Here is a 15,093-nt window from a genome sequence, read left to right as displayed (position 1 = left end):
ACAATTGTTAAGACTCTGTTTGACATCCCTCTGTGCTTCAAGACTTACACCTATCTGGCATAGGTTTTGCACAAAGTAGGTGAAAATGCACAACTTATTGTTACAGAGTGTATGGCATAGAGATGACGTCACATGGAAAACATTCTACGTGAAAGGAAAAATAAAAGTTCGATAACAAGAAGTCCCTTAAGCATATGCTTGCAATTCCTTCACTATGAATCTACTTTGTATACAGAAGTTGGGGGAAAACAGCCATACACTAATTAAATTAGGAAAAGTGTACATTTTCATTCCAGACAGCACAGAATTTTGTTTAGTAGGTAAAATATTGGACATCCCAAAATGCACTGGCAAAAGCCCATGCGGGCAATGTTTTAGGACTATTGTTTTAAATGAATTAAAAAGTGTCTACACCAAGCGATCCAATGTTTCCAGCAAAAAGAAACAAATAAAATCCATGAACTCCTCCAATGCCTCCCTGAAGAAATAAAAATTATCTATAACAAAGAGCACTGATCAATGCCCCTGTCAACCTCATTCGGCGACGTCCTCCACACATATGTACCACAGTAGACAGACTTTCTTCCATACTTTAATATCACATGCAAAGCCCTGGACTTTCCATCACCTGGTTACCAGTGTTTCGAAGAAGCGTGGTGACAGCATAGGGCTCCTATCATGACATTATACCACCAAGCCTACAATTAAACCAATGTCTCTGTCACACTTGTCAAGCTTTCAAACCAGTTCTGTAACTGCTGACAGTATCTACTGCTCAATGTTGGTGCCTCAGCTCTCGCCTCAGAATAAGATAGCCCTTAGTCTGGTAGAAGCAACAACTATAACTTAGAGACATTGTGGAACACAAGTTTATTAGACTAACTGTGTACATCGATGACAGCAATGTTGAAAGGAAATTCAACCAAGGGTCAGTGGACAGAAACATACAACAATTAGATGAAGTAAACCATGTGGTGGGGTGACAGAGCAGAGGTCCGAAGTAGGGTGCAGGCCGAACAAGGTGAGGAGTGACAGAAAAGCATGGTAGGACAGTCCACAGAGGAGCAAGATAGACAGGGCTTCCTAGAGGTGAAACACAGAGAAGCACAACACACCTTAAATCATTTTGTTTACACCATAAATAAAAGAAACTATAGGTGGTATTTGGATTCAATTGCCATATGATGTGGAGCATGTTTAAGGGGAGCTCCAGAGAAGCCCACACTAAATGAAAGACACCCATTTTTTTTTTTTTTTACTATTACCCATATGCAAGCAGGGATATCCACAGCATAAACCAATTTCCCAAAATAATTCTAAATTCTATTTTCAATACATCTCACCGGTATGCATCTCTTGCATAAGGTGAAGGGAAATAGCAGAACTCTGCTGTTGAAAACCTAAGGTGACCCTTGATGGATTCATATTGGTTAACAATGTTCAACAACTAGATACTCTGCCCCACACAGCACTCCCTTTTGCCTTCACATCACACAATATGGAAGAGTGGTTTGATAAAAGAGACGTTTTCAATATCAGATTATTCTGCAACGCTTGCCAAAAACGTTATAGGTATTTATGTGGAGACCGTTCTGCTAGTGGTATGGTTTACCAGCATCAGTCAGTTTGGTTCCTTCTCAGGTAGGTTTAGTGGCTTGCACTGGCGACTGGAGGCTGCTGGTGAACTGTAGCAGAAAGTGAGTATCTATGGTTGATAAATAAGTGTGTTATAAGTTGGATGGGAATAACCAAAGCTATGGTCCGGTGCAATGTTACTGTGCTCCCTCATTCCCTCTATGGTTCCATCCTTTTCTCCCTCCTGCTGAAAGCCTGTTCCCCCTACACCTCTCTCTGCCAAATGCTTCGAGACGGCTTTTCGCGAGACACAGCGCTAAGGGCCCAGCCCACCTAGCCTAAGATGGAGCACGTTCACAGACAGTTTCAAGATTTTAGTTCCAAAATAAAAAAGCCTCAGTGCCTCCTTTGTGGCCAAGTCATTATCCATCTAGCTGAGATACCCTTCCGTCTCATCCCTGAAGTGTTAATGGTCCTCGGTGACAGGAGCAGAGAGCACCGCGCCATCACCCCCACAACTAAGGTAGCTGGAAACTAAGCAGGAAGAATTTCGGAATAGGATTTCCTGCTGTCTTCAATGGCTCACTGAGGTAGGTATGGTTAGATGCCACCAGTGACGCTGCCGTATGGGCTTTTCGAGCACAGGTGTATTCTTGTTTCCGAGTCGAAGGGTATATATATTTGTCTCACTGGTGTTATTCCTATTTTAAGGCAAATTTGATGGAATGCATTGAATTATTGTGATATATTTAAATCTATAAAGCGTGTCATAACTTACATCCCATATGGTTCACCTCTCTAGAGCACTTACAGATTCCTTCCCATTAACACCAACAAGCTGCATCAGCTTTGAAAACTACTCTTAACATTCCACCCCCAGAAAACACAATTATGTAGGTTTACAGCTTAGTATGGTGTGTTGGGTCTTATGTCCTGCCACGGATTCCCTCATGTCATTGCATTTGCTTCAACCCTATGGCTTAAAGGTGAAGATCAGATGCTAGGGTGTGAAGGAATGGAGAAAGGGCTCTACTTGGAAGTTCCTTGAGGGCCTTGCAGAGGATGGGCTGCTGGTTACTGGTTCTTCCTGAGCAGTGATTGTTTGATGGATGGGAGGTGTGAGGGATGGGACTACCATTTCTGTTTCTGGGTGAGGAGACTATAGGAAGAGATTTTCTTTTTTGTGTGTCCAGTTGCTACTACAAGAGGTCTTAATAACAGCCAGATGCACTATTTTACACTTTATGGTGCATATTTTGTGGGTGCTCCAGATTGAAGACTGCCCCGGTACTGCCTGTCCAGAGAAGCATTACTTTATACAAACTCACTAGAATGAACTCTGTTCTCCTTTAACCCACTTGGATTAACAGCGGGAGAAGGAGAGCAGCATTTCTAGAAGGAACATTTAAACCACAACATTCCTGCTTTGTGGTTTCCTTCCATCAGTTTTAATAGGAAAGTAAACCCATATTTAATTGCATTTACCCCATGGGTGATGGTGGTTTCTGTGCACACTGGGATTCACATGGCGTATAGTGTTATTATAACACATGCACATAATGTTTCCTTCTACAGTTTTGCACACTATATCAGAAAGCCTCCACAGTACTCCTAAAAACCCTGTATGAGAAAAGACCTGGACTTTAAAACTTCTGATTTGCAACTCACCTTTTTAGGTCGAGCCTGCGACCGTGCATGCGCTCTAGCATGCAAGACCCTACTGTTTAGGGTAAAGGGCTTGGAGCCCATCTATTAGGGACCGTTTGTTGACTTCAGTGTCACTCTTATTTGCAGCCTCCTAACTGGCAAATACAGGCCAAGTTTCACTTCTGTTCCTTTCTATGGAGCACGGACCAAGCACAGACTGATTCGACATAATTAGTGCCCGTCCACTACTCATGCTCTGCTTGAGGTACTACTTCTTCCCCTCTCCCTGCCCCCGTTCAGTCCTCCCAGCGCCCTCCCTAGTTTTGTTTTCCCCATAGCCCCCTCCTCGCTCTCAGTTACTGCTACCACCTCTACCATCACACTCCTGTTATAGTGCACAGAAGCACAGGCTACTGTAGAACAGGGCTTTTTTTTTTATTTTTAAAGCACTACAACGTGGTCACCGCTGACAGCACCCTATCACTTTTCTTTCTGGACTTTAAACCAGTGTGCACAGCAGCTCGTGCTACTTCTCCGAAAAATATTGACAACTGCATTAGATCTCGCATAATTATTGGCCTTGCAAATGCTTGTTCTTTCAAACGATACTTCCTTTCAATCTTCTGCATGCCTCCGCTCTGTGAGCTAGCCTACTCAGAATCATGAATGTTTGCCTTAATCCCCATTATTGTATCTCAGCAAATTGCCCACAACTCATTTAAAAAAAATCACTTGCTATACTTTAAAAGCCATACCCCTTTTACTAACAATCCTTAACCTCCGGTAGCCCAGTAAAGATCACACCTAACTCAGACTAATGTAATTTATCATACAGAAACTAGAGTAAAGGCTGGAATGGTTTCCTGCAGAGCACAAGAATAAACTCAATAACCACAACAACAAAAAACACTAACCTTGGGATCTGGACCAGCGTGCTGTCCGGCATAGAAAGCAAAACCAAAGGGGATGACGGACGGAGTGTTGAACATTGCAAGCACTCACCCCTAGTCAACTGATCTGGGTTTAATCCATCATCATTCTTTAGGTCACTCTGCCACCCCAGTTCAGACATGGCCATATGCAAATCAGTCTGACCCTGTGCCTCATGGGAACAGTCCAGCCCGAACTGCCAAGCCATGTCTTCCCTGGACCGGAAACAAGCATCCTGGGACCGGTTTCTGGCTAATCAGCCGTCATCAGCCAGGCTAGCTTGAATCCAGTGGCAAAGTGAGCAAGGGACCCACGTCTGGGCATACCCTGCCAACTTAGGGCGAACAAAACAAAACCAAAGGGGATGATGGACGGAGTGTTGAACATTGCAAGCACTCACCCCCAGTCAACTGATCTGGGTTTAATCCATCATTGTTCTTTAGCTCACTCCGCCGCCCCAGTGCCGAACTGCCAGCATTGAACACAACAATGCCCCGTAAAGGATAGTAAGAGCTATATAATATAATGCAATTATGATACATTACAGTATAACCTGTACTAAAACTAATGCCATAACCCACAGCATTCAGACAGTCGATTATAGTTCGGATCTGCTGGAATAATAAGTCGACAGTATCAGACCACAGGAGGTAGCCCATAAACCACAGTGAGACTGGGGCAGTACATGATATCTAACAACAATGTCTCAATGTGGAATTCATTGGGAAGACAAATTATTCAAAAGTGAGCCGTATCAGGAAGTATAAGAGGAATCAATCCATACAGAGAAGACACAGGGAGACCAAGAATGCCGGAAAGAATTATATTTTTCAACACATGATGGACATATTACGTCATATGTACATATCATATAGGTTAAAAGCACTGCGTAACACTTAGTGAAAGTGTAACCAACAAAATACTGTGCACAAGTGCTCGTGGAGTTTTGTGACGGCGCAAGTGACACATAAAGTGGTATGTACAGCGGTGAAGGGGCACAAAGAACAAATGGTACATTAAATATGTCAGTGTTAGAGCATTTACACAATTAATGTAAGAATTTACAGAAAACAATAGAGCAAATGCCCATGTAACAAATGTGCCAAAAGTAACGCTGTTGTAGTCGACGGCGTTTCGGCCCGTAACATTCTAGGCCATCATCAGGACTGGTTACACCTATTTAGGGCAGTGTGAGGTGGAACGGGGAGAAACAGGACGGAGACCGCGTGGTCTGTCAGGTCAGTCCGTGCGAGTCGTGATTCAGCGGGGAGGGGGCAATCAATGGGTCCATACACTTCATTCACCTCCTGACTCGTGCTGGCTAGCTACTAACTTCGGACCCCCTCCGGTGATTGATTCGCCTATAACTCTTCCTCATTGATTGCCCCCTCCCCGCTGAATCACGACTCGCACGGACTGACCTGACAGACCACGCGGTCTCCGTCCTGTTTCTCCCCGTTCCACCTCACACTGCCCTAAATAGGTGTAACCAGTCCTGATGATGGCCTAGAATGTTACGGGCCGAAACGCCGTCGACTACAACAGCGTTACTTTTGGCACATTTGTTACATGGGCATTTGCTCTATTGTTTTCTGTAAATTCTTACATTAATTGTGTAAATGCTCTAACACTGACATATTTAATGTACCATTTGTTCTTTGTGCCCCTTCACCGCTGTACATACCACTTTATGTGTCACTTGCCCCGTCACAAAACTCCACGAGCACTTGTGCACAGTATTTTGTTGGTTACACTTTCACTAAGTGTTACGCAGTGCTTTTAACCTATATGATATGTACATATGACGTAATATGTCCATCATGTGTTGAAAAATATAATTCTTTCCGGCATTCTTGGTCTCCCTGTGTCTTCTCTGTATGGATTGATTCCTCTTATACTTCCTGATACGGCTCACTTTTGAATAATTTGTCTTCCCAATGAATTCCACATTGGAATAATAAGTCAGCAGAACATAAAATTATGCAGCAGGATTGACTAAAATATGCAGCAAGAAAAGGCAAATTATGCGGCATAATGCAACACATTTTTTGTTCACATTACGTCATTATTTTATCATTTTTACATATGGTAATACATCTGGGTAAAGCCTTCACCTCATAGGTAAATGTTTAACAACCAAATACAGAAATAAGCGACTGAAAGAGGACCAGTTAACCTTTGCAAAGGACCTTCCACTGTGCACGAACATGTTACCACGTTTTAGTAACTTTTGATCAGTTTGAGCTTGAAAAATGTTTATTTGAATCTGCAAATTATGCAGCAGATGATGGATTCAGTGGTAAATAAGGCAAATCCACAATTATGCGGGACAAAAAGGGGCTGCAGAATCGCATATTTCCAGTGGCCACGACTCTAGATCATACGGGCTGCTTAATAATTCTTTCACTACTTGGCATTTTTACATTCACAGAAGACAAAACTGTTGCAGGTCATATCCATCATCCAGTGCTGTACCAGTCCACAGCAATAAACCTTCCATTACTATCTGATCAGGTGTGGAATAACTGACGAAATCTTCCACATGGTGCAGTCCAAAAGAGTACTCTTATTTAGTTCACCACTACAGGTCCATACAAGCTATATGCTACAGCCACTTCTTTACATCTCACAAAGACAATCAGATAAGGGATGCCATTAAAGTCCACCCCAGCAGATCACTCCACCATTTCTCCCTTTGACCTATGCCTGCTCTGGACCATAAACCTTAAACCAAAAATCTCAGATTGGACATTCCAGTGTAGTAACCAGCTAACTGGACGATAAACATGAAATACCAGAAATTGAACTGCAGAGCTGCTCAAAGCTGCCAGTTACTGAAAACCATAACTGCACACCTGTCGTTCATACTTCATCCATCACACTGCTAAGCGCTGTGTCCCATAACACAATTATCGCACCTCGATGATCCTCACGTGCAACATGCAAACACTTCCCACATAAAATGTTTTAAAAATGTAAACGAAATGAAAAGGGACAGCTCACTTCTAAGCACCCGGAACAGATTAACGTGCTACCATCGTAGGCAGGCGTTTCAGTGCCCCACATTGGGGTAGTAACTGCTATGTACAAGTTACAATAAGATATGTTACTGATTTGGATATTTCTGAACAAATAGCTATGACAACAGCTGTAAATATACTAGTTTGTTATAAATTGTAACGGAGCTCCAATTTAAATATTACTCAATTTTGCAATAAAATGTAAATAATTTACATACATGGGCGGCTGGGGGGGGGGGTTTAAACATGCCTCAGGAAAAAAAAATAAACACCCAACTTGATTTCGAAATGTACTGCTGCCTGGGCTGCTGGACATACGGCTCTGTGATTTGCTCAGCAAGCAGTACGGTTGACAGGGTTGTGCCCGGGGCTTGCTTGTATTCTAACACTACTACCCAGAAAAGCAAAGAAAGACTTGCTGTTATGAAGCACATGAAGATGGGAAAATTATGTACAACATGCACTGTGACTTTAAGGAAATGTGACCAATGACTGACCAGAGGCTGGTTAATCAGTGTGCACAAGACCTAACTGCGTTACAGAACAAAGGAAAAAGCTACTATTCACAAGGAGACCACAAATTCTGGAGACACTATCAAATAGGAAAGGCTCCTAACAAACCAAACCAGAAGTAATACAAATGTACAAAAGAGGAACATGAGCAGTACAAGTATATTCCATAACCTCGCCCACGAAACAGGCGCACGGCACTAATAACACAAGCGTCCCCCAACACAAAAAAGAAGTTCAGCATGAACAGCAGTAGCAATAGATATTCACACACATAGCAGGTACAACACAGGAAAATGGAGTCTATACCTCCACATACCAAGTGCAGTACAGGCAGCTTTAACAGACGTTGGCTTACGAGGGCAGGTACAGCACATGCAACAGCAGTCAAGCATTTGCTCTCACACACTGAATAAAGACAGCCAACAACAAGGGATTAAGCATACCAGCTTCCCTTTGCAGAGAGGACAGGTAGGCATAGGCAGCAACATTGCAAGTTTCCCCATGTTAACTGAACAGGTACAGAACTGGCAGCAGCAAAGCAAGCTTGCCTAGCACACACAGAATACGTAAACCATGGGTAACAATTGTGCAGCCTCCTCCCACTCACTCTCCCCCTCAAACTAGAGTATGAACAGGTACTGAAGAAACTCCTGCGACACAAAGACCAGGTGCAGCACAGACAGGAGAAATGTAAGTTAACCTCACACATATTTTAGCAAATGGACAATTCGTAATTGTGCAAGCTTCTCTCACACACGAAGCAAGTAAAACACCATTTTTCCTCGCTCACCAAACAAGCAGAGCATGGGCAGGTGTGGCAAAATCCCCACTTAAGGCCCGATAACGAGTGGCTCAGTTAATTCCGACACATCGCTAAACACCTGTTTTTCCACGGGTTGGAATTACAAGTTTGGTTTTATTTAACACATCCGATAATTATCGGATGATTAAATAGGAATATCAGTTTCATTTTGGCAGGTCAAACCTGACAAAATTTAATGGGGGAGGGGAGGTGAATATGCGGTATTTACCGTAACATGCGGATTTTGGTGCGATAAACACCAAAATCCACGTTATTTCCCGGAAACTCGTAATAGAGGCCATTTATCGCACCCGTGGTATCTTTATTTACCAGGTACAATAAAAATAGCACCTATACTTGTAATCAGGCCCTTAGGCACAGAGAAGGTAGGACGGACAGAAACAGTTTGAGCTGGCCTCACATACAGCAAAGGGACAGAATGGGTAGCAACAAGGAAACAATAACTGAAAAAGACAATACGTGCACCACAGATAAACATCCCTCACGTATATATCAGGTTCATCACAAGCAGAAACTTATTGAGGTGTGTATACCAATCTCCCCTGCCTTGGGTGGGGATAGCGGGGGCTATACCTACTGGAAAAACCTGAACATCCAGGTTACTTATCTTTATCAGACTCACTTCCGCCTGCTGACACAAACATTCTCCCTCACACAACACAGGTCCCTTAATGCAAGTGGAGACGCTCAAAGCGGCCAGAGACGTTGGGCGAGCAAACTGAGGCTCTCATCGTCGAAGGAGGGATTAAAGCAGCAAAAGTCGAAGACCACCAGTCTACCTGTACCCCACCCATCCAGCTTCAGGGACTCCCTCATCCCGTAGCTGAAGAAGGCCTGTGGGAGAATGTGTCAAGGGAGGGTAAAAGGACAACCAGACTAATCCAAGACACTATTTGCATCGCCCACTCATTGGTGGGAAACAGACAATGGTCTAGAATGGGGAAAAAAAGTGTTTGCTCTTGCTGAAAGAGAGCCTCCTGTTCCAAGACTCTTAATGAAGCTTTTAATTTTGATGAAATCGATGCTTACACCACTGTAAGGTGCCGAGTAAGCACTGTGTGATGATTCACATCAAAAAGAATACATATGAGAGAAACATCTGAAACAGACTCAAATCCTGACCTAGTCTCACTTTGTAACCATTCCCCCTTTACCGATGAGAAAGGACACAAGATAAAATGGTCCAAAATTAAAAATAAAAAACACACAAACGTTTGATTATTTTACCTGCACATACAATAACTGAAAGTAGGGTACAAAGAAGATTTTGTGGTCAAATTTGACCCAATGAAGCATCTTATCTAGTTAAGCTTTCTTGCACAGACCAGGAAAAACTGAAAAAGTCAATTGGTATTTTTCCACATCCATTTGATGAAATTTTATGTTATGTTCTTAATAAACAAATATGTTTTTTCTTTCCAATTTTAGATCTAAAAATACAAACTCATCACAAGTTACGTCCATGCACTCCGATTACCAATTCATTATATAAAATACTGCAGAAAATGTTTACAGCGGCGATCTGAGCAAATTTTGCAAGTGTTTTATTTTACAGGGAATGTTGACTCAAATAGGAAACATGCAAAGCCAAGAAAGGTCCTGTAGTCCCGACACGCCAAACTCGAATTCACATTCAATGGAAAGATGCGACGCTATTATACTGTTCACTGTTAAGAGATAACATCCTATCAATACACAGCTGCAGCTTTACAAAAAAATTCTAAGAGCAACAGCTGATTTGAGCTCATATTAAGGTGCACCATGAAAGTCTGGTAAGATCTGCCGCCAAGCTCATTGAACAAAAAAAGTGAGATTTTAAAACTGATTAATTTAAAAAGTTACAGAAATATTTTCATAGCAAAGAATTCACAGACTGACTTTAACCAGAACATTAACAACACCCTCATTTGGGACTAGCCGATGAATATCGCATTAATGTCCAGAGCAGAATGTATTCCAGTCTTTTACAAGTTCCCAGTCTTTTACAAGTTCCCAGAAATGAATGGGAATCAGCAGTAGAACCCAGGTTGACAGATCCCACTTCTTCACAGAGTAGTTTTCTGGCAACTTTCAAATGTCAGCGATTAGTGCTGTAAATTCTAGCTCCACGTCATGATAATTACCGTTAAAGAATAAATGCAACACTGTTGAAAACATCTAATTTTAATGATGTTTACTTTTGTGACGCCCAAAAGCTGCCTTCTAATGAAGCCTTAAGTATTCAAAATACCATTACTTTGTAACATAGAAAGACAACCAATTGCACAGCAGGTTAAGTGGTTACAGCACATATATCTGTGCATAATGTGCAAGCAACAGGTCACACTCGTATCAATACAGTTCCGAGGTTCCATGACTGTCTTATCTGAAGGTCTAAACCCCTGTTCAGGCAACTTAACCTCTTATTCTAACAAGGCCAATAAAAAGCTCCATTGATTTGGGAAACACTAATGACGTAATCAAAAGGCTAGGAAAATGAACATTTATGAAGCAAGTTCTCTAAATAGTTCTTTTTAGTAAGATGTGCATGTAAAAAGAGTACTTTATATCATAAGCACGCAAATTAGTACTGCACAACACAGCAAAAAAAAATAGATGGTTAAAATTAGGTTTTAAAGGGACAAAGGAATCTTAGAGAACCCTCGGTGAGGAGTAAGAGATGGTTGGCCATATCTCATCTTATCTCAAAGCAAGCATTTCACATCGCTCTCAAAATACACAAGCTCGCCAAAAGGGTTAAGTCTATGTTGAAGTGCCAAAGTGCCTTAGACGGATGCTCTAAGAGCAGGAACTATCCAGGGACACCGAGCACAGCACATGGCACTTTCCCAAGCTCAACAATCACAGTCATTTACCTCCTTATCCTTCAGGCCCAGGAGCAGCACCTCCTCCATCAGTGTGAGACGCATGTCCTTGCAGTCTCCAGGATCCTCATCCTCTCTGTCCCGGCCCGAGTCCTCATCTTCTCTTCGGTCCGGGCCATCATCTGTGCGCCTGCCGCGACGTATCAGTGTGGTCATCCTAAAAGCACCGAAAAAGCCAGAAGAGGAGAAAGTAAGAAACAGGCTTTTGATACAAGGAACAAGCCAACTCATGAAATTGAGAAAATATATCACGATAGAAAAAAAACACTTCACATAACTAAGATGACAATATTTCCATAAAACAAGTACTTTTAGTACCTTTGCAGACACCATAAAGCAAGTGTTCTCCAATACCTCCTGCGGAGCAAGAGGGACACCAATATCTCCAAGTGGTGAAATGGGATACCACTAGCTCCAAGGAGGTGTCAGAGGAAGATCAATTACGGAGTAGGACAGCCTTTCGGAAGAGGGGAGGAGGAGGAACCCCAACATCTCCTTGGGCAGATCAATCAATCATAGTATTTGTAAAGCACGCTACGCACCCGTGAGGGTCTCAAGGTGCTGAGAGGGGGGGGGGGGCTAGGGGGGGAATTCGCTACTGCTCAAAAAGCCAGGTCTTGAGGAGTCTTCTGAAGGCGAGTAGGTCTTCGGTCTGCTGTAGGAGGGTAGGTAGGGTGTTCCAGGTCTTGGCGGCGAGGTAGGAGAAGGATCTGCCGCCAGAGGTTGTTCGTTGGATGTGGGGGGACGGCGGCGAGGCTGGCGGAGCGGAGCTGGCGGGTGGGGGTGTGGAAGCTGAGTCTGCTGTTCAGGTAGGCTGGTCCGGTGTCGTGGAGTGCTTTGTGTGCGTGGATGAGGAGTTTGAAGGTGATCCTCTTGTCGATAGGGAGCCAGTGTAGGTTAGTCAGGTGGGGGGGGTGATTTTGACAGATAAAAAAAACAACAAATCCAACATAAAAGTATATTCCATAAGTGGAGTGGTCTGAAAGCAGATCGCAGCTTCCTGGACCTCCGAAAAAACATGGATATTGTAAAAAAAAAAAAAAAAAAAAAAAAGTGTTCCTTTAACCCCTTCCCCGCTCATGACGGAACCGTTCCGTCATGAGCCACGGTTGCCGTGTGCTCATGACGGAAAGGTTCCGTCATGACACGACCGTTGGCGGCCGCTCCGCCTACGCGGCGCTGTTTCCCCGCCTGTGCGGGGGGGGGATAACGCAAATGGGCGGAGTCATGACGGAACCGTTCCGTCATGAGCACAGCTCAACCGTGGCTCATGACGGAGCGGCTCCATCATGAGCCCAGGCCCACCGCGCTGCCCCCCTGCCCCCCCCAGCGCTGCAGCGGAATGTCCGCAGCAGCGAAGGGGTTAAGAACCGAGGCGAGAGGAGTGGAGAACAACAAAGAGGGGGTGTGGAGAAGTCAAGGAGGATGGGTGGGAGCAACAGGGAGTGGGCTGAGGAGCCACACAAAAGCGGACGTAAGGGAATTCAATGAATAAAAATATAGACTAAAAAGGGGGGAAATATGAAACGCAAGGGAGTTGTTTGAGGGAGGATGCTGCACAAAAGGAAGAAAGCACGCGCTCTTTGGAATGCTAAAAGAAAAAAATTAGTCCCCTGAACATGGGCAGTAGAAGGATAATCCCACAGTAAGTTTTAGTGTGGTCTACAAGAGTTATTTCGATGATTAGCTGTCTGGAGATTAAAGAGAGGCATAAGAACCATGAAGTCAATGATCTTGCACCGAGGCAAGGAAGTGTGACCCTACGAAGCACTGCGGGTTAACAACTACAGTTCCAGGTTACTGGACACCTACTAGAGTCCATCAGGGCACACATCATCAGAAGACTTTGCGCACAATAAAGCACATACTACAGCCCTGATAAGTGGGGCTAAAGAGAAGCACCAGGAAAGTAAGAACCAACAACTGTGTGTGGGGGGGGGTCATTATCAAAACATGGGACTGGGAGGAGCAGGCACCATCTCATTTACTGGCGCAACATCCAAGATGCGAGGACAGGTGGGAGGAAGGAGCTGCCAATGTCTAAATCAAGCAGAGATGACCACCTCAACCCCATAATGAGAAGCAGGGACGTACCTGGTGGAGCTATCCTAAATTACTGAAGAGAAGAATGCGCTTCAAGGAATCGTTCGGGAGCTCCTCCTGGGGGAGGGGTATTTCTCCTCCGGCGTTCCTTCTAGCCAGTCTTTTTCAGAGGGTCCTCGTCCTTAGGGACTGCTCTTGCTCAGGCGCCTCATCATCCTGTTCCTCAAAGGATACTCTCTAATGGAAGGGGAGTCCTCCGGCTTCTCGGGGATTCTCTCTGAGGGATCCTCTACCGCAGGGCCTCAGATCTACAGCTCACAAACTTCAGCTCCTGCAAACTTTACTTCCTGGAGTGCAGCAGGATGGGGGAGGTTCAAATTCATCATGTTACATTGAAATAGAAGGATTACAAATTAGTCATATGCATAGAAAGGGGAAGTGAAAGCGCCATCCCTTAGAAACCCTAGCAAGACCGGCGGCCATCTTAGACGGTAACGATTCCCCAGGGCAGGAGAACTGGCAGTTGGGCCACGGGTCCTTATATTCTGCCGTCAGCCAAGCCTCATTGCGTAACTGGGGTCCAAACTCTACGTGCCGCCTTACCCAACATATTTAGCGCTTTACTTCTTTAACATATCTCGACGTTATATAGCGGCAATTCAGCGACGTTTTGTACTTGTTATTTGGGGCTCCCATCATTAATGCTCCAGCTCTTTTTCTCATGACATTTTGTTAACACTATGACCACTCGGTTCTGTCTGTCCGCAGTTTTTCTTACGGTTCGTGAATACCCCTCCGGAAAAGCAACAATTCCAAGATGGTTGACGAGATCACAGAGTTTACAAAAACCTCGCACTCGCATGACATTTAGTCCTACTTCTATGTTTCTATGGGTTTCCCTTGGCTTCCAAGAAAGCCGCGTCATTGACATCATTGGTTGAGCAGAGCTCCTAGCAAACCAGCCCTTGAAATTGACACCCATTCGCTTACCTCTAGTTGACGTAAAAACACGGAAATCCGGTTCAAGAACGGGTGTGAATGATACGTGTAAACTCATCCGCCAATCCTAGGTGTCTAGCGCCGCCGCCCACTCAAGAGGGATATTTCGAAACAAAATCGAGCGAATTAAGTTTTCCCGCGAAATCGCAATGTTGACACCAAAGAAAGCTGAAATGCAACAAATATTGTTGAAAACCCGCTAGTCTCTCTCCCAAATGCAAAGCTCACAATTTTGAACATTTCTGTGAGTGAGGACTATTTGGCATAAACGAGAGCACCACAAGCAGTTCGTTAACACAATACATACTACACGCCAACATTTTAGACCAGGAACATGGGAAATTTTTGGAAAAAAAAAAATTGAGGTAATGTATTTCTCCCATTGACTTCTATTGGAGCAGAGGCAATTACAGGAGGACGACTGCTAAAACAGCCATTTTTGGCTTCAAATATCTGGAGTCTCCCGCCTGAATCAGGTCTATTGGCATTAGACACGAATGCCAAAACGGGAAGTAAGTAAGAAACCATACCAAACACCTTTACTTGCAGTGAACTGATACGCTATGTCCAAATTAAATGTTTGGCTGATGATATCACCCCGCCTCCTACATCTTAACACGGTCACTATTCCTTAGGCCAGCAGAATTGGCAGTTGGGCCACGGGTCCCTATAATCTGCC

The 15,093-nt window shown here is 43.9% G+C and overlaps 1 protein-coding gene across 1 annotated transcript in view; it reads right to left on the bottom strand.

Annotated features, from left to right (window-relative positions):
- The window catches only part of GOLPH3L (golgi phosphoprotein 3 like), a 111,213-nt gene extending 97,439 nt beyond the window's left edge, over nt 1–13,774 (bottom strand). The window contains exons 1-2 of the mRNA XM_085639251.1: nt 13,467–13,774; nt 11,364–11,529 (exon numbers count right to left, since the gene is read on the bottom strand). Coding sequence (XP_085495377.1) covers nt 11,364–11,528 — 165 coding nt within the window. The 5' untranslated portion in view covers nt 11,529; nt 13,467–13,774. The remainder of the gene's footprint in view (nt 1–11,363; nt 11,530–13,466) is intronic.
- Nucleotides 13,775–15,093: the final 1,319 nt, after the last annotated feature.

Source organism: Triturus cristatus, chromosome 12 (genome assembly GCF_964204655.1).
Source record: "Triturus cristatus chromosome 12, aTriCri1.1, whole genome shotgun sequence".
In the NCBI taxonomy this organism is placed as follows: Eukaryota; Metazoa; Chordata; class Amphibia; order Caudata; family Salamandridae; genus Triturus; species Triturus cristatus.
The sequence above is the reverse complement of the archived record's forward strand: the minus strand, read 5'-3'. Positions and strand labels throughout refer to the sequence as shown.